Source organism: Salmo trutta, chromosome 21 (genome assembly GCF_901001165.1).
Source record: "Salmo trutta chromosome 21, fSalTru1.1, whole genome shotgun sequence".
NCBI classification, from domain to species: Eukaryota; Metazoa; Chordata; class Actinopteri; order Salmoniformes; family Salmonidae; genus Salmo; species Salmo trutta.
This window is the reverse complement of record NC_042977.1, coordinates 35,501,522-35,521,722: the sequence shown is the minus strand read 5'-3', so window position 1 is coordinate 35,521,722 and position 20,201 is coordinate 35,501,522. Positions and strand designations below refer to the sequence as shown.

The window sequence follows — 20,201 nt, the reverse complement described above, 5'->3', positions numbered from 1 at the left end:
TTTAGAATAAGGCTGTAACGTAACAAAATGTGGAAAAAGTTAAGTGGCCTGAATACTTTCCGAAGGCACTGTATGCATAAACAAATCAAAATATATTTTAACACTTTTTTGGTTAGTACATGATTCCATATGTATCATTTCATAGTTTTGATGTCTTCACTATTATTCTACAATAATAGAAAATAGTAAAAATAAAGAAAAACCCCTGAATGAGTAGGTGTGTCCAAACCTTTGACTGGTACTGTATGTGTGTATGTATAGTACCATATATATGTTTAAAGATTGTGTGTGTGTGTGTGTGTGTGTCTCTATCTCTACCAAAAATCGAAACCATCAAAATATTTGGCTGAGCTTTAAAATATTATGTTTTGCTTTTTACATTAGTCTGTATTAGAAAATATAGATACAATGATCCCTTCTATAATGAGCATGAGAATGTATTTGTAATATTTTTTTAAACATTATTCGCATCTGTGAACTGTTTCCTGCCCCCATGAACAAACAGATTTAACTTACAGCCGTTACTTTTCATAAAGTCCTGTAGATAATATTGTCGAGACAGGCACAATGCGCACAACTACAATACAACTCTTTGGGGCAAGACAAGGGAAAATGTGGACATGGGCACGTCGTACAATATACTATTTTGCTAGATATTACAGAGGTAAGTTTTAATAACAGTTCTTAACCCAAGCCAGTGATGACTGGGGATATCATCTTGCTCTATTTTTGCAGTCTGTAACAAAAAATGTTTCAGGCACGGGTGCTTGTCCTATCAAAGTGAGACTTAGAAATCAGAGCCTCAACGTTGCTACTAGTAGTGTTAATGCTGACAGGATGTGTCGTTGTAGAGATGGGTTGGAAATACAGTTTAGGATTTTCTAGCCTTATGGCTGTTATCTGAAGTATTGCTGTTATCAACAATGCTTTTGTTGTCAGAGGTTTTATAGTTGTCAATATCGTCATCAGAGACATGTTTTTTTGCTGTAATTGGTATTATCTGTGTTTTGGGTGTTGGTCTCATTGGTGTTGCCTGGATCTGAGGACTGCAGCTCAACCCGTATGCCATTGAGCTCCACCAGTCCATCATGCAGCTGGGTCGCCACCTCCCTGATCTTGGCTGCAAACTCTGACTTGGCTCCCTTCTTCAGCTCCTTGGAGTCCTTGGCCACAAAGTAGATGTCCATGCCCACAAAGAGGCCGGTGAGCACTCCGGTGGCCATGCTGGCAATCTGGACAGCTCTGGCCGCGGTGCTGCCCGCCACGTTGGCTATCTGCACCACACGCATCATCTCATTGGCGTTAATGAGGATGGCCTTCCCGGCCATGGCGCCATCCTCGTAGATGTTGTTGAGGCCCGGGAAGTCGCGGTTGTACGCATGCTTCTTCATCTTCAGCAGGTCGAACCTGCGCAGACTCTCAATCCCCTGCTTGATGAACAGCATGCACTTGTTGATGTCGGTTATCTTCTCCTGGTAGTCCGTCACGATGGCCTCCACCTTCTTGCGGTCCATGGAGTTGTTGACCGTGTTGGAGATTCCGGCACCAGCCGTGGTGAGGCCGCCCGCCGTGGCCACACCCAGCCCCACCGCCGTGACAATCAGGGAGGTTCCGAAGGTGACGGGGGCCAGGGCGAGGCCTACAATGGTACATACGCCTCCTACTGCGCTGGTGGAACCGCCAGTGATTTGGGCGATCTTAGTCTTCTTGTTGAAACAGTCGAGGGCGTCTGCAATGCTGTTAAGGTCAATGACGTGCTGCCACAGGCTCTCTGCACGCTCTGAGAACAGCTTGTTGAACACACGGATACCTTTCTGCACCTTCTCAGCTGTCACTGCAAACACCCTGGAAAACAAGTTTAGATGAATTAGTATTATCCATGCTTACTTAATATAGTATGATTTACCCATTTACCAGCTTTATAACATGGCTGTTCTATACAGGTGCACGCACACAAGGTAACACCCAACTGTAGAATCACTTACTTGGCCTCCTCTTTTTCAGTCATGTCATCCTCTTGAGGCATGTCTTCCCACTCTGCAGCAAAAGAGAAAGGGCATTATTTGGATCAAGTTTAAGGAATACCCCTACGCCAGTACTGTGTGTATGTTTCAGACTCACGCTCCACTGTGCTCCACCACTCCATCAGGTCATCCATATTCTGCCGAGACACAAATTTTCCTAAATCAACTTCAGAAAGTCATACTTTTCAATGAAAAATCGATTTAAATCAAATGCACAACTCCGTGGCAGTTAGTGAGAGGAAACCAAGAGTGAAAAGTAAATCTGTGTGGGTATTTAAGAGCACAGATTGATATTATTAACAGAAACCAACCTGCTGCTCGGGCTCCGCTGGATTAATACGGAATACCTCCAATTGGTCGAATAATGATTTATTTCCATCTTTGTTCTGAGAGGGCAGGGGTGATAAATGACATGCTATTATGTATACATTCTACACACTAAAGAAAAGTAGAATATTTCTTGGAAAACCAATGTTTGTGCTGCCAGTGTAGCAACCAAGATATGGACACAATTAGAGATCAGATTCACAGGCCAGAAATTAGAAAATACGTGGTCAGTTTCAGATTTCAAGTTGCGATTTTGGATTTCAGTTCCTTTTTTTGCTGTTTTGCAGAAGTGGAGCATCTAAAATCTTCCAGGGTTCAAAGAAACAGGAAGCAGGGGAACGTTTAGGCAAATAGCAATCTAATCAATTCACAATGCAAAGTAAAGGGCGAGGTGGTGTGGCTGGGTGTTTGGTAGGTAGAGATAGAAAGAAAAAAGAACAGAAGACAAAAAAACCCATCCTTTTCTTAGTTGGGAGTCAGAATAGCGTGTGGGAAAATCCTTCCAGTGACCGAGAAAAAAAGAGCTAGTCATCTAATAGACCTCATGTGGCGGCCATTTTGCAATCCTGGGCCACTTTACAGTCTGTTAGCTGTGGCAGTCAAGCCATCGCATACACAAACAAAACCTCAGGAGTGACGGTTGTACAGTAGATATCCATTAAAACAGTACCGGTATCTGGCAGAACAGTGTTAGTAGGAGTGTCAGGGTACAGAGCTACCTCTGTTGAGTCACTGCCTGAAGCTCCCTGTTGGGGTTCACGCTTCTTGGTTTTACCCTGAAACAGACAAATCAAATATAACAACTTTTACACTAGAGGACTATAACAGTTATCCCACAACGGAACCATAACATGCATATTGTAAACCATAGTTAACACCTGGAGGAAGGGAACTACAATGTACACAATGGGAGATCAACAGATGTGTGTGCATGAAAATAGAGGTTTGAACGTTACCTTGCCTCCAGCACCGCGTGGCATGAAAGGATTGTGTCTCGTGGGTTCTCGCATTTTGGCCTAAGAACAATAGAATACAAATCAATACATTAACGCAAAGGGCAAGTAAAGGGAAGTGTTAATTTGATTACCTCAGTGTCTGTTAGAAATATTGTGAGAAAATCTGGAAAATACCGGCATTTAATTATGGAATAATCTTAACTGAATTGAAGTGAAACCCTGATATTTGCATGGACACAGCAAAGATAGAGTACTGTGCCCGTATTCCTAAAGCGTATCAGAGTAGGAGTGCTTATCTAGGATCAGGACCCTACCTGTCAATATAATCATATTCATTACGTTCTAAAAGCCCAAACTGATCCTAGATCAGCGCTCCTACTCTGAGAGGCTTTGTGGATACAGGCCGAGGTCTAGGGGATGTAGAAAATAAGATGAAAACAAACTCTTACTGATGTGCTATCTGTAGGTTTAACCACGGCCTCGTCTCCGTCCTTGTCCTCTCCCTCTTTTACCACCGGGAAGAGAGATTCACCCTCTTTAAGGCATTCATCATCACATTGGGCCTAGAAAATAAATTACAGATAAGAAGTGAGTGAGTGAGTGAGTGAGTGAGTGTGCGCGCACGCATCTGCATTCGCTTACCGGATTGTCTTTTTTTGTATTTTGCTGACCACGTCTGGCTGGTCTGTTTATCTCCTGGAAACATAAGACAAAATCCTCCTATATGAGCCACCATGACACAGGATAACTGATAGACACAGATAATTTAGATATGATTATAAATCCTGATCAGTCAATCATCCAAGCCTACCTCTTCTGTGGGTCTAGGAGGAACCACTGGAGTTTCAGCAGTTCTCCCTTTCTTCTCACTCGGCATCATATTACAGTTAGCCTGAAATAGTCAGAAGGACGAATATAGTCACCATCTCAATTGTGCATTAATTAAACAGAGATACCGGTACGCTACATATACAGAGGGGTCTGAAATTATTGACATCCTTGATAAAGACGAGCAGTAATAACTGTACAAAATAAACAATTCAAATACTGAGCTATATTGTATGCCCCATTATAATATTTTATACTAAAACAATTGCTCAGAGAAAGACTGAACCTCTACGGGCCACGGTGGCAGTATTGAGAATTTTGAAAAAAATATGTGCCCATTTTTAACTGCCTCCTACACCAACTCAGAAGCTAGGATATGCATATTATTAACTCATTCGGATAGAAAACACTGAGTTTTCTAAAACAGTTTGAATGGTGTCTGTAAGTATAACAAAACTCATATTGCAGGCAAAAACCTGAGAAAAATAGATTTTAAAAAAATGAGAATTTTGTGGCTGTACTATTTAGTGTCATTGTTTATTAGATACCATAGTGAGAAAGGATTCAGTTCGCAACTCCTACGGCTTCCACTAGATGTCAGCGATCTTTATAAAGTTGTTTGAAGCTTCTATGATTAACAGGGAGCAAATTAGAATGCATTGAAGTTGACGTCCGTGGGATGTCGTCACTTCCATTATGGCCTGCACAATCATGAGACACGAGACATTTTTAAAAAACGTTTTTCTAGACACAGGTGAAGTCGGGTTGAAACATTACTGATGTTTCACGTTAAAAATGGCTCTAAAGATTGATGCTAAACAACGTTTGACATGTTTGAACAAACGTAAATAGATTATTTTTGTAACTTTTTTTAACTTTTTGCCGTGACTTCACACACCCCCCCGCGCTACTTTTTAGTAGCCACCGAAGCGCTAACAACATGGAACAACTTGGAGTTATTTGGACATCAATTATGAACTTTGTCAAAAGAAACCACATTTGTTGTGGACCTGGAATTCCTGGAACTGCCAATGGATGAAGATAATCAAAGGTAATGGATTATTGACAATAGTATTATTGATATTACATGGTTACAAGATGATGCTAAGCTAATTAGGCTAGCTTATTGTTCTTAGCACAGCACCCGGTTTATTGCAACTTGTGATTTCCCAGTAAAGTTATTTTGAAATCTGGCAAGACAGTATCATTTACGAAATGTTAAACTATAATTATTTGAATGACAATATTATAATTTACCAATGTTTTCGAATAGTAATTTTGAAAATTGTAACGTTGTTCACCGGAAGCATTTCAGAGAAGAAAAAAAAATCAGAATTTCACCGCTACTGTAAAATGCGGTTTTTGGATATAAATATGAACTTGATGGAACAAAAAATGCATGTATTGTATAACATAATGTCCTAGGAGTGTCATCTGATGGAGATTGTCAAAGGTTGGTGCATAATGTTAGCTGGTTTCTGCTTTTGGTGACGCCTGACCTTGAATTGAAAATGGATGTTTGTACTTTTGTGGCTATGTACTGTCCTAACATAATCTAACTTTATGCTTTTGCCGTAAAGCCTCTTTGAAAATCGAAGAATGTGGTTAGATTAAGGAGATGTTTATCTTTTAAATGGTGTAAAATAGTTGATTGTTTGAGAAATTGAAATTATTAGATTTTTGATGTTTTGAATTTCCAGCCTTGCTAGCAATCCCGTCTCAGGGTTCATTGCTAACCCGTGGCCTCAACAGGTTTTAACAAGTAATACTTTTTTTCTCTCAAAAAGGGTAGGGGACAAAATTGACACCCCTGAATATTCTTATAAATAAAGTAGTCAAAAGTTTAGCATTTGGTCCTAGAATGCAATGACTACATCAAGCTTGTGACTTTTATTATTTTAGTTGTGTTTCAGATTTAGTGCCCAATAGAAATTAATGGTAAATAATGTATTGTGTCATTTTGGAGTCATTAATATTGTAAATAAGAATAGAATATATGTTTCTAAACACATGTGGATTAGGGCTGACCCCAAATAGTCAATGGGTCGATTGGTTGTTGGTCGACCAAGATTTTCTTTTGTCAAGCAGTAGCGCGCATATATATACACAAACAGCAAAAAAAGTAACGTCCCTTTTTCAGGACCAGGTCTTCCAAAGATAATTCGTAAAAATCCAAATAACTTTACAGATCTTCATTGTAAAGGGTTTAAAAACTGTTTCCTATGCTTGTTCAATGAACCATAAACAAATAATGAACATGCACCTGTGGAACGGTCGTTAAGACACTAACAGCTTACAGACAGTAGGCAATTAAAGTTACAGTTATGAAAACTTAGGACACTAAAAGACACCTTTCTACTGACTCTGAAAAACACCAAAAGAAAGATGCCCATGGTCCCTGCTCATCTGTGTGAACGTGCCTTAGGCATGCTGCAAGGAGGCATGAGGACTGCAGATGTGGCCGGGGCAAAAATTGCAATGTCCGTACTGTGTGTCGCCTAAGACAGCGCTACAGGGAGACAGGATGGACAATTAATCGTCCTCGCAGTGGCAGAACACATAAAACACCTGCACAGGATCCGTACATCCGAACACACCTGCGGGACAGGATGGCAACAACTGCCGAGTTACACCAGGAACGCACAATCACTCCATCAGTGCTCAGACTGTCCGCAATAGGCCGAGAGAGGCTGGACTGAGGGCTTGTAGGCCTGTTGTAAGGCAGGTCCTCACCAGACATCACCGGCAACAATGTCACCTATGGGCACAAACCCGCTGTCGCTGGACCAGACAGGACTGGCAAAAAGTGCTCTTCACTGACGAGTCACGGTTTTGTCTCACCAGGGGTGATGGTGGGATTCGCGTTTATCGTCGAAGGAATGAGCGTTACACCGAGGCCTGTACTCTGGAGCGGGACTGATTTGGAGGTGGAGGGTCCGTCATGGTCTGGGGCGGTGTGTCACAGCATCATCGGACTGAGCTTGTTGTCAAGCAGGCAATCTCACCGCTGTGCGTTACAGGGAAGACATCCTCCTCCCTCATGTGGTACCCTTCCTGCAGGCTCATCCTGAGATGACCCTCCAGCATGACAATGTCACCAGCCATACTACTAGTTCTGTGCGTGATTCCCTGCAAGACAGGAATGTCAGTGTTCTGCCATGGCCAGCAAAAAGCCCGGATCTCAATCCCATTGAGCACGTCTGGGACCTGTTGGATCGGAGGGTGAAGGCTAGGGCTATTCCCCCCAGAAATGTCCGGGAACTTGCAGGTGCCTTGGTGGAAGAGTGGGGTAACATCTCACAGCAAGAACTGTCAAATCTGGTGTAGTCCATGAGGAGGAGATGCACTGCAGTACTTAATGCAGCTGGTGGCCACACCAGATACTGACTGTTACTTTTGACCCCCCCTTTGCTCAGGGACACATTATTCAATTTCTGTTAGTTACATGTCTGTGGAACTTGCTCAGTTTATGTCTCAGTTGTTGAATCTTATGTTCATACAAATATTTACACATGTTAAGTTTGCGGAAAATAAACGCAGTTGACAGTGAGAGGACGTTTCTTTTTTGCTGATTATATGTATACATACATACATACACTTAGGTTGGAGTCATTAAAACTAATTTATCAACCACTCGAAACATTTCTTGTTAACAAACTATAGTTTTGGGAAGTCAGTTAGGACATCTACTTTGTGCATGACAAGTAATTTTTCAAACAATTGTTTACAAACAGATTATTTCACTTAATCACAATTCCAGTGGGTCAGAAGTTTACATACACTAAGTTGACTGTGCCTTTAAACAGCTTGGAAAATTCCAGAAAATTAGATCATGGCTTTAAAAGCTTCTGATAGACTAATTGACATAATTTGAGTCAATTGGAGGTGTACCTGTGAATGTATTTCAAGGCCTACCTTCAAACTCAGTGCCTCTTTGCTTGACATCATGGGAAAATCAAAAGAAAATCAGCCAAGACCTCAGAAAAGAATTGTAGACCTCCACAAGTCTGGTTCATCATTGGGAGCAATCTCCAAACGCCTGAAGGAACCAAGTTCATCTGTACAAACAATAGTACGCAAGTATGAACACCATGGGACCACGCAGCCGTCATACCGCTCAGGAAGGAGACGCGTTCTGTCTCCTAGACATGAACGTATTTTGGTGCAAAAAGTGCATATCAATCCCAGAACAAAAGCAAAGGACCTTGTGAAGATGCTTGAGGAAACAGGTACAAATGTATCTATATCCACAGTAAAACGAGTCCTATATCGACATAACCTGAAAGGCCGCTCAGCAAGGAAAAGTCACTGCTCCAAATCCGCCATAAAAAAGACAGACTACGTTTGCAACTGCACATGGGGACAAAGATCGTACTTTTGAGAAATGTCCGCTGGTCTGATGAAACAAAAATAGAACTGTTTGGCCATAATGACCATCGTTATGTTTGGAGGGAAAAGGGGGAGGCTTGCAAACCGAAGAACACCATCCTAACCGTGAAGCACAGGGGTGGCAGCATCATGTTGTGGGGGTCCTTTTGCTGCAGAAGGGACTGGTGCACTTCACAAAATAGATGGCATCATGAGGAAGGAAAATGATGTGGACATATTGAAGCAAAATCTCAAGACATCAGTCAGGAAGTTAAAGCTTGGTCGCAAATGGGTCTTCCAAATGGACAATGACCCCAAGCATACTTCCAAAGTTGTGGCAAAATGGATTAAGGACAACAAAGGTACTGGAGTGGCCATCAAAGCCCTGACCTTAATCCTATAGAAAATGTGTGGGCAGAACTGAAAAAGTGTGTATGAGCAAGGAAGCCTACAAACCTGACTCAGTTACACCAGCTCTGTCAGGAGGAATGAAGTGATGATCCTAACTGACCTAAGACTGGGAATTTTTATTAGGATTAAATGTCAGGTACTGTGAAAAACTGAGTTTAAATGTATTTAGCTAAGGTGTATATACACTTCAACTGTATCTAAAACACACACGGAAAGTATTCAGACGCCTTCCCTTTTTCCAGATGTTGTTATGTTACAGTTTTATTCTAAAATTGATTATTTCCTTCCCCTTGTCAATTCATACACAATATCCCATAATGACAAAGCGAAAACAAGTTATACATTTTTGCATGTTTATTAAAACTAAAGGAACAGAAATATCTTATTTGACAGTACCAGTCAAAAGTTGACACATTTACTCATTCAAGAGTTTCTTCAATTTTTACTACTACTTTTTACTTCTTAACTTTCTACATGGTAGAATAATAGTAAAGACATCCAAACTATGAAATAACGCATATGGAATCATGTAGTAAGTAAAAAAAGTGTTAAACAAATCAAAATATATTTTATATTGGAGATTCTTCAAAGTAGCCACCCTTTGCCTTGATGACAGCTTTGCACACTCTTGGCATTCTCTCAACCAGCTTCACCTGAAATGCTTTTCCAACAGTCTTTAAGGAGTTCCCACATATGCTGAGCATTTGTTGGCTGCTTTTCTTTCACTCTGTAGTCCAACTCATCCCAAATCATCTCCATTGGCTTGAGGTCGGGTGATTGTGGAGGCCAGGTCATCTGACACAGCACTCCATCACTCTCCTTCTTGGTCAAATAGCCCTTACACAGCCTGGAGGTGTGTTTTGGGTCATTGTCCTGTTGAAAAACAAATGATAGTGGGACTAAGCGCAAACCAGATGGGATGACGCATCACTGCAGAATGCTGTGTTAGCCATGCTGGTTAAGTGTGCCTTGAATTCTAAATAAATCAACAACAGTGAACAGCAAAGCACCCCCACACCACCTCCTCCATGCTTCACTTTGGGAACCACACATGCAGAGATCCTCCGTTCACCTACTTTGCGTCTCACAAAGACACGGCGATTGGAACCAAACATCTCAAATTTGGACAGATTTCCACCTGTTTAATGTCCATTGCTCGTGTTTCTTGGCCCAAGCAACTCTTCTTGTTGGTGTCCTTTAGTAGTGGTTTCTTTGCAGCAATTCGACCACGAAGGCCTGATTCACGCAGTCTCCTCTGAACAGTTGATGTTGAGATGTGTCTGTAACTTCAACTCTGAAGCACTTATTTGGGCTGCAATTTGAGAACTGGTAACTCTAATGAACTTATCCTCTGCAGCAGAGGTAACTCTGGGTCTTTCCTGTGGCAGTCCCCATGAGAGCCAGTTTCATCATAGCACTTGATAGTTATTGCGAATGCACTTGAAGAAGCGTTCAAAATTCCTGACATTTTCCATATTGACTGACCATGTCTGAAAGTAACGGACTGTAATTTCTCTTTGCTTATTTGAGCTTTTCTTGCCATAATATGGACTTGTCTTTTACCAAATAGAGCCATCTTCTGTATACCACCCTTACCTTGTCACAACACAACTGATTGTCTTAAATGCATTAAGGTAAGAAATTCCACAAATGAACTTTTAACAAGACACACCTGTTAATTGAAATGCATTCCAGGTGACTACCTCATGAAGCTGGTTGAGAGAATGCCAAGAGTGTGCAAAGCTGTCATCAACGCAAAGGGTGGCTACTTTGAAGAATCTCAAATATAAAATATGGAGATTTGTTTACATTTTTTTTGCTTACTACGTGATTCCCCATATGTATTATTTCATAGTTTTGATGTCTTCACTATTATTCTACAATATAGAAAAAAGTTAAAATAAAGAAAATTGATTGGTACTGTACGTATTCAGACCCTTTGCCTATGAGACTCGAAATTGAGCTCAGGTGCATCCTGTTTCCATTGATTTACCTGTGGTAAATTCAATTGACTGGACATAATTTGGAAAGGCACACACCTGTCTATATAAGGTCCCACCATTGACAGTTCATGTCAGAGCAAAAACCAAGCCATGAGGTCAAAGGAATTGTCCGTAGAGCTCCGAGAGAGGATTTTGTCGAGGCACAGATCTGGGGAAGGGTTCCAAACAATGTCTGCAGCATTGAAGGTCACCAAAAACACAGTTGCCTCCATCTTTCTTAAATGGAGGAAGTTTGAAACCACCAAGGCTCTACCTAGAGTTGGCCACTCAGCCAAACTGAGCAATCGGGGGAGAAGAGCCTTGGTCAGGGAGGTGACCAAGACCCCGATGGTCACTCAGAGTTCCAGAGTTCCTCTGTGAAGATAGGAGAACCTTCCAGAAGGACAACCATCCCTGCAGCACTCCACCAATCAGGCCTTTATGGTAGTGGCAAGACGGAAGCCACTCCTCAGTAAAAGGCACATGACAGCCCGCTTGGAGTTTGATTATGCTTAAAAGTAGGCCTGTAGGCTACCTGGCCTGCGCGCAAATGTAGGAATAGGAATGTGCCCATTTGGGGATCTGATAGTATTTCTGATTGGCTGTAGAGCTTCTCAAAGTCATGTTTTCTTCACCTAAATAGCAAGCAAACAAAGTCTGTTTTTACATCCATTGAGAATGACAATAGTTCCTCAATGTATTTTTAAAATCTTTCCAGCTCTCTCCCTTTCGATAACCACTCAGCGTGAAAGGGAAAAATGTCCTGCTCCGGTCCAGTGGAAACATCATCAAATAGGCCTACCTGATTACTTATCAGTGCTTGACTTAGACAAATAGGTTCCGGTTCTCATTTTTGGTGCTGGTACTGTTTAAGTGCAGGAGCTCCACAATACTTTTGAGCTAATATTCTATTAGAGGAACAGGAGCTCAAGCAGTAGAGCATTTGAGGTGTCGGTACTCAGCTCTAGTGAGATCCTGCCCAAGTCAAGCACTGCTTCTTATCCCTTGCGTAAATAGCCTACAGCTGTGTCTGTCCTGAGCTCACTGGCACAGAAACTGAGGGCACAGAATATTTTATACAATGTTTCAAGTTCGTTGCAGACAGGCCATGCATATCCAATGTGATTTATAGGTTATTTATTTTTAAAATCAGAATATTTTCTACTTGCAGGCTGCAATGTTTTTATTTGTTGTCTTTATGTAGGCAATTTTTTTTTTACATAGTTGGCAATGGCAATAGGAGTCACTTTTTAGGTTTGTATGATTTTTATTCAAATTTGGATAGAATTTGGTTTAATCACATAACAATGATTTTGAGATATGAAGACATTATAAACAAACTGTTCCACAAAAATGTGCTCATGGAAACCATAACTGGCACACAGATGGGTAGAAATAGTAAGATAAATTGGCATTCCACATGAGAAAGGTTGCCGACTCCTCATTTAGCCTATTACCGGCAACTTCAGGAGAGGAATGGCAGAATCTACAAAAGCCAGCAGGAGAGGGAGGAGAATGGTTGGGTCAAGTTTAGGTTTTTCTTCGGATAATCTAGATCTCTGGCTCCCTCGAGTCATTTGTGTTTTATTTCATCAAACAGTAAGCTTAAAGCCTTAGACAAGCTCAATGCATATAGTTGACTTTATTAAAACACAGTGTCTATATAGGGAAATATACTCAACAAAAACAAATTGGGCGAATCGAACAGACAACTTTCGGGCAACTAAGATGTATTTCTTTTTTTGGTCCCTGACAGCCCTAATGTGGATGCTTCCATGATTATGGATAATCCTGAATGAATCGTGAATAATTATTAGTGAAAAGTTAGAGGATCAAAGATCATACCCCCAAGACATGCTTACCTCCCCATGTTAATGGTGAGAGGTTAGCAAGTCTTGGTAGTATGATCCTTGACCCTCTAATTAAATTCAGACCTCACTATAGATAACACACATCCAAAAATGAACATGACTGGTGTAAACCATACCTGATTGTCGTCCGTCTCGCTCTTCTTCAGTCTGCCATGTAAGGCTGTACCCTTCAGCTCCTGTGGAGAGGTGACAGACAACCTCAGCAGAGATATATAAAACATTTCACATACGGTAAGGAGCAGCAGTTTGAGCCGTTTGCCTACCTCTTCAGTGGGTCTGGGAGGAACTGCTGGCTGTGTTTCAGTTCTCTCCTTCCTCTCTCTCTGGATCAGGTTGCTTTTGACCTGACAAGGACACTCACAGTCAATCACTGTTCTGTTCCTGTGACTTTGTGGGAGTTAGAGAAGCAATGGCTGGTGGGAACTTTAGGAAAAGGTGGAGACAAGGAAGAGAGGGGACTTTCGAAAGAGAGATGCAACTTTGATTGTGTGTATGGTCTTGTTCTTCTATCCTCCCCACAAGGATAGTAAAACAAAGAACATTTCCAATGTCCCCACAATCACAAAGGCTATTTTCAGTTTAGGGTTTATGTTTAGAATTATGGTTAGTGGTTAGGGTAAATAAGATTTTGAATGGAAATCAATTTTAGGTCCCCGCTAGGATAGTAGAACAAGTGTGTGTGGTATACATTATGTAACAAACAGACTGTTTTTTGCTTTTCCTCTTCCTGCCTCTCCTTGTCCCCGAGTAACTTTGTATCTTCAGTGTCCTTCTGAACAAGGAAAGTCATTGTTATTTTAAAGGGATCATCCTTCTCACCATATTCATTAACACATCTCTGCAGCATCACCACTTGCACTGAACTCAAAAACACCAACACAAACCGCCACCATCACGACTATGAAAACATCACGCCATCATGATCCTAACGAACATTTCACAAAAATCATCGATACAAGCACCACCACCAAGAGTTAATTAAATTCATTGGAATCTTAACTGTAGTTAAAGAGTGTCATACATTGTGTCACATAACAGCATTGCCCTCTTTCCACACTAGGCTGCTCATTGTGGATTCATTCACAGAGGATTTAGAAAAATACACAGAAGGATTGGTCAATGGTCATGGTTCTTGTATTAAAGAAAACCTATTGTAGCGAATTCGGGGGGTAGCACAAACCGGATCTCGAGCCCGGATCCGGCGACTGTCAAGGCAACACCTTAACCGTTATGCCAAGAGGTCTTGACGAGGTTGCTAGGTGTTGGGTCGGTCACTACATTATACTCTCTTCCTTTGGGAAAGAATGTCCCCGCGCTTTTCAATACTATACCAAGTCCCTCGTGTGCACGCCTCTCCGATGGCCTAACGGGCACCCTCCCACTTCCGACACCAGTGTAGTGAATTCGCGGGGTAGCCCCGACCAGGACTCAAACCCAGGTCCAGCAACAGTCAAGCAAACAGTTAACCCCTTGATGAGGTCGCTAGGTGTTGGGTTGTTCGTATCAATATGTAGGCTACTCAGTTTCACCATAATTTAACTCACGAAAAAAAACTTGCCCACGGTTGGCTCAGTGTGAACTACAATTCCTACGCTAGGTTTTATCGTTTAGAAAAACGCATCAATCATAGCTTGCAAAGCGGTTTTCGAAACATATGATGATATGAATGTGAAAGATAAGGGGCATAACAGCGAGAAAGAATCTTTCAAATAAAAATACACACTTCCTGTAGTAGTTTTGCACAGATCCATATGCTCTGTGTGCCTCCAGTTAACTACACTCCCTGCCCAGTTAGTGCATTCAGAAAGTATTCAGACCCCTTGACATTTTGTTACAGCCTTATTTTAAAATTCATTCAATTGTTTTCCTCAAGCTACATACACTACCCCATAACGACAAAGCGAAAACAGGCTTTTAAATTGTTTTGCAAATGTATTACAAATAAAACAGAAATACCTTACATAAGTATTCAGACCCTTTGCTATGAGACTCGAAATTGAGCTCAGGCACATCCGGTTTCCATTGATCACGCTTGAAATGTTTCTACAACTGGATTGGAGTACACCTGTGGTAAATTCAATTGATCGGACATGATGTGGAAAGGCACACACCTGTCTATATAAAAAGGTCCCACAGTTGACAGTGCATGTCAGAGAAAAAACCAAGCCATGAGGCTGAAGGAATTGTCCGTAGAGCTCCGAGACAGGAATGTGTTGAGGCACAAATCTGGCGAAAGGTACCAAAAGAATTCTGTAGCATTGAAGGTCCCCAAGAACACAGTGGCCTCCATTATTAAATGGAAGAAGTTTGGAATCACCAAGATTCTTCCTAGAGCTAGCCGCCCGGCCAAACTGAGCAATCGGGGGAGAAGGGCCTTGGTCAGGGAGGTGACCAAGAACCCAATGGTCACTCTGACAGAGTTCCAAAATTCCTCTGTGGAGATGGGAGAACCTTCCAGAAGTACAATCATCTCTGCAGCACCGATCAGGCATTTATGGTAGAGTGGCCAGACAGAAGCCACTCCTCAGTAAAAGGCACATGACTGCCCACTTGGAGTTTGCCAAAAGGCACCTAAAGGACTCTTAGACCATGAGAAACAAGATTCTCAGGTCTGATGAAATCAAGATTGAACTCTTTGGCCTGAATGCCAAGCGTCACATCTGGAGGAAACCTGGCACCATCCCTACAGTGTAGCATGGTGGTGGCAGCATCATGCTGTGGGGATTTTTCGGTGGCAGGGACTGGGAGACTAGTCAGGATCAAGGGGAAGATGAACAGATTAAAGTAAAAAAATAAAAAGAAATACTCCAGAGCGCTTAGGACCTCAGAATGGGGCACAGGTTCACCTTCCAACAGGAGAACAACTTTAAGAAAACAGCCAAGACAATGCAGGAGTGGCTTCGGGACATGTCTTGGAATGTCCTTGAGTGGCCCAGCCACAGCCCGGACTTGAACCTGATCAAACATCTCTGGAGAGACCTGAAAATAGCTGTGCAGCGACACTCCCCATCCAAGCTGACAAAGATTGAGAGGATCTGCAGAGAAGAATGGGAAACTCCCCACATACAGGTGTGCCAAGCTTGTAGCGTCATACCCAGGAAGAATCGAGGCTGTAGTCACTGCCAAAGATGCTTCTACAAAGTACTGAGTAAAGGGTCTGAATACCTATGTAAATGTGATTTCAGTTTTTTATACGTTTTCTAAAAACCTGTTTTTTTCTGTCATTATGGGGTATGTGGTATGTGTGTAGGTTGATGATAAAAAAATAAAAATAAACTTTAATCCATTTTAGAATAAGGCAAAGGGGTCTGAATACTTTCCGAATGCACTGTATGCTTACACACAGATGTTCAAAGCACGCTAGATAACGGAAAGCACAGATGGCTGCCTCGGTTAACACGCGCTGTAACATGAAGATACGGCCGCGCAGAAACCCTAAAAGATGTGTCGTACTATACTAATATATATATATATATATAAAAATAAAAGATGCATTCCTTGTTTCCAAAACCGTACCGTAATTTGCGTTACCTTTTAGAGAAGGCCTCGGGGCTCAGAAGTCCCACGATAAGTAGATTGATTAAACTCGACGATTTAGGATGGAGTTGAGAAGCAACTATTGAAGCTCCGACATCACAATTTCGTTTTTATAAGAAACGACTGGTTTCAGCACCCAGAGAATAGCCCCCAATGACGGAAGACAGACTGGACTACCTGTGCTAATTAGCCATCTGCGTCTCTGAACACTAGTGTGTAAACGGAAGACTGACGCCACAGAAAAATATTGACGGCTGCAAATGTTTTAAAACAATGTATTTTTTTTGTGTAGTGCAGCTGTACCTGCCATGGTTATTATAATTTGTAAAATGTCATTTTGTTTTTAAAACAATAAATTGTCGTGTCTTGTAAGCCCATGTGGGCTGGGCACCGGTAGGTGTATGACTCTTAAATCAATCATATTAACCAACCATGTGTGTATTTTGCATTTGTGAAATGATTTTGATGTGATAGGAAAGTCGAGGGATTTATGTTCATAAAACCGTAAGGCAATTGAGAATCGATTAAGGTTTAGATGGAGTATTTAGCGGGTTTGGCTTCCAGAGCCATTTCGCCTATAAACGGAACATTTAATGTCCTTTGATGACTAACTTTAGGCTTCTTTAGTCCATTATTGGGCTATGATGGGCTAACCATGACTTCTCCCTCGCACTCCAAATACACAATGGCATCGCCCTTTCCGATACTGTCAACACAAATGTTAACTATCTCTCATTATACAGGAGCAATTTATGGTCAGTTTAAAATGTACACCATTGTTTTCCAACACATTGTTGCGGACACCACAGATCAAAACATCACTTAAACGTATAACCAAAACAGTTCCAACGTGAATCCCTTAGCCTCTTACCATTACAACTACCTACTGGTTGTTTGTCTGTGATCTTCAAGCAATATACGCGTTGACAGCCTTTTTCGATCGTAAAAGTTGCTGAAATGTAGGCTGTGCTGAATAGTTGTTCGTCGGTTTCGACTCGCACTGACGTCAGTTTATTAGACTACCAGTTGGCTTGATTCTTTACCAGTTGTTGAACTTTTCTTTCTAGTCTGTAACACTAGCTAAAGTGTGTTACGTCACATATGTAATAATAACTATGTTTGCTTCCATTACTTCTTCTTCTTCTTCTTTAAGGTTTATTGGCAGAGTACACCCAAAAAGCTGTATTGCTGCCACCTAATGAGCGGGATGAAGACAAAAAGATCCCAAAAATGGGAACATTCTTGGATTGGGGGGAATATCCATACAAACTACCAACAACAACAAAAACACGTAAAAAAAAGAAAGAAAAAAGGGTGACATCTTCCATTGCCAATACCCCTTGTATATCTTCCGCTGTGAACTCCTGAAGTCCCAGATACTTTTCAGCTGCAGCCACATTGATGTCCAACTTCTTCGATATTTATGCCATACAGTTAATAGCAGTTGCAATGAATGCTACAAAATCCACCTTTTTAACCCACAGCGTATCCCGTTCTCTTGTTTGACGCAGAAGCGACCTTGGCTGCAGTCCTACTAGGTTATTTTCACCCCCTCAGCTCTCGTGCTAGCCAGTTTCTCTCGGGGAATCCCTGTCGCAACCGGATGCAGTTTGATTGCCATTTTAAGTGGAGGTCCAATTCACCAACATTGCCCTCTTGGCCCTCAATTTAGCTCGAGGGAGCGAGTAAAGAACTTTGATCCCTTGTGGGGTTGATATGACACGCAATTCAACGCAAACTGTAGTCACGTGTCATACTCCGGTGGCCGCAAAGTGTCACATTTAATCAACACGGCTGCATTTTAGTCATGTCAGACAAAATTATGACGCTAGCTTGCTAAAAAATGTATGTAGATGAAATTGATTGTAGCGTTTGCAAATTGGCTTAGTTTCATACTGAGGAGCATATAAAACATTGCTAGCTTCATAAACATGTTTTTTGGAATTCTGACATTTATTGGAATAAATGAGCAAACTATGAAACTAGCTAGCTAACTCCCTGACAGGAGTGCAGGCTAGCTACGGTAGCTTGCTAAGTACATTCATAGCTTCAGGTTGGTTGTTTTTATGCTCAATTTCAAGATTTTCACCAAGGACGTTGCCTCTCCGATCATCACTCTCCCTCGCTTGGGCAAGGGACATTTAAGGTATATTCGGATGTGACGATGTAAAACGTCATTCAAGGGCTGAGGGTTTAGGGCCGAGTCGGGCTGTCTACTTTGAGTTTGGACTGCAGCCCATATCTTCAACACAGTAATTTGCTTTCAAAACTATTTTGGTTGCCTCCGCAAAGGACAGGGGTGGGGGCCACAAAAAATCTGAACTCATCATAAGGTGCCGCAGTTGCTCCCAGGTCTGTGTACCCACAACCACGTTTCCAATACTGAACTTCATAACAAGTATTTGTTTTATAACTAACCCAAGATAAACCACAGCCTGTTGTTTCCAATGGGAGCAAATGAATCAGTGGGCAGAGCCAAGCACGAGCTAGTGAGATCCTATTGGCGCATTCTAGTGTTCATTCGCCTTTTTCCCATTAGGGAATGCCTACTCTGAAGTGCACGTGTGCAATAATCAATTCGCCCTTGCGCTCCTTCTAAAAAACAAAATGTTTTGAAACTTTGGCAAAGGGTAAAGTCTGCAAAACGCAGTCTATTCTGTTACATATTCTAGTTTTGGAAACAGAAAACTGTATGGAGATTAAATGTTTAATCGATGAGAAAATGAGCAGACGTTCATCTCGCTCCATCTTCTCCCACTGCCGGCCACTGGGCTTCCTCTCATAACCATATTTGGTAGTGAGAGGAAACGCCAACCAGATGCTTCACATGTATACATCCGGTGAAATATCTGGCTCATTCTTCTTTCCATCTGTGGTTATTAGGTTAGTTTATACAAAACGTCTATGAGACTGGTTGGCTGACAACATCACCAAAATTATGTGCGTGCATTGATGGGGCCAGAAGCCTTGCATTGTTATGATTCTGAACGGTCTAGCAACAATGAAAATAAGCTACCATGTGGGGAATCATAGGTGGCTCGTTTTATCTTGTTCTTGATACCAGGCATGTATTCAGGTCCATTCTAGCATGGTCAGATAGAAGCCCTCCCACCCGGGTCATCACTATCAGAAGGAGGACGAGGAAATGGCAACTGTGCTCAAGTCTGAAATTGTGGCAAGTGAATTGTGTGACAATTAATGGACAATAGTGAAATCAAAGAATGGAACAAAACGAGCAAAAATTGTAGAAGACAAAGACCGGTGCAATAATGCATTTCTTATTGGACTGCGTTTTTGGGACAAGGAGATTCATTTGGGAAATCCATTTGTAATATCGAGGACTGTGAAGAAAGCAGTGGGAAAGTTGGATTCAATCAAGGTGACTAGAACTGCCTTGTTTTGGTTAATTGTGTTGATGAAGAACAGAAGAACCGGGCACTGGATCTGTCAAAATTGCCACCTCAGAAGTAATGTGAAACTAGGAAAAAACACATATGGAATCATGTAGTAACCAAAAAAGTGTTAAACTAATCAAAATATATATTATATTCTTCAAAGTAGCCACACTTTGCTTTGACGACTGCTTTGCACACTCTTGGCATTCTCTCAACCAGCTTCACCTGGAATGCTTTTCCAACAGTCTTTAACTAGTTCCCACATATTCTGAGCATTTGTTGGCTGCTTTTCCTTCACTCTGCGGTTCAACTCAACCCCGAACCATCTCAATTGGGTTGAGGTCGGGTGATTGTTGAGGCCAGGTCATCTGATGCAGCACTCCATCACTCCTTTTCTTGGTCAAATAGCCCTTACAAAGCCTGGACATGTGTTGGGTCATTGTCCTATTGAAAAACAAATGATAGGCCCACTAAGAGCAAACCAGATGGGATGGCGTATCGC

At 41.7% G+C, this 20,201-nt stretch overlaps 1 protein-coding gene across 6 annotated transcripts in view; it reads right to left on the bottom strand.

Annotated features, from left to right (window-relative positions):
* Positions 1-371: 371 nt before the first annotated feature.
* The window catches only part of apol1 (apolipoprotein L, 1), a 31,815-nt gene continuing 11,985 nt past the window's right edge, over positions 372-20,201 (bottom strand). Inside the window, exons 1-13 of one of the 6 annotated variants that reach the window (XM_029705429.1) lie at positions 17,176-17,980; positions 13,456-13,536; positions 13,031-13,111; positions 12,884-12,943; positions 4,119-4,199; positions 3,950-4,003; positions 3,757-3,870; positions 3,308-3,367; positions 3,071-3,127; positions 2,336-2,410; positions 2,122-2,161; positions 1,986-2,037; positions 372-1,845 (exon numbers count right to left, since the gene is read on the bottom strand). In XM_029705429.1, the coding sequence (XP_029561289.1) occupies positions 966-1,845; positions 1,986-2,037; positions 2,122-2,161; positions 2,336-2,410; positions 3,071-3,127; positions 3,308-3,367; positions 3,757-3,870; positions 3,950-4,003; positions 4,119-4,199; positions 12,884-12,943; positions 13,031-13,111; positions 13,456-13,536; positions 17,176-17,178 (1,638 nt within the window). In that variant the 5' untranslated portion in view covers positions 17,179-17,980 and the 3' untranslated portion in view covers positions 372-965. Of the gene's footprint in view, positions 1,846-1,985; positions 2,038-2,121; positions 2,162-2,335; positions 2,411-3,070; positions 3,128-3,307; positions 3,368-3,756; positions 3,871-3,949; positions 4,004-4,118; positions 4,200-12,883; positions 12,944-13,030; positions 13,112-13,455; positions 13,540-17,175; positions 17,981-20,201 lie in introns of those variants that run through there. The other 5 variants (XM_029705428.1, XM_029705431.1, XM_029705430.1 and 2 more) reach the window with 5 other exon arrangements.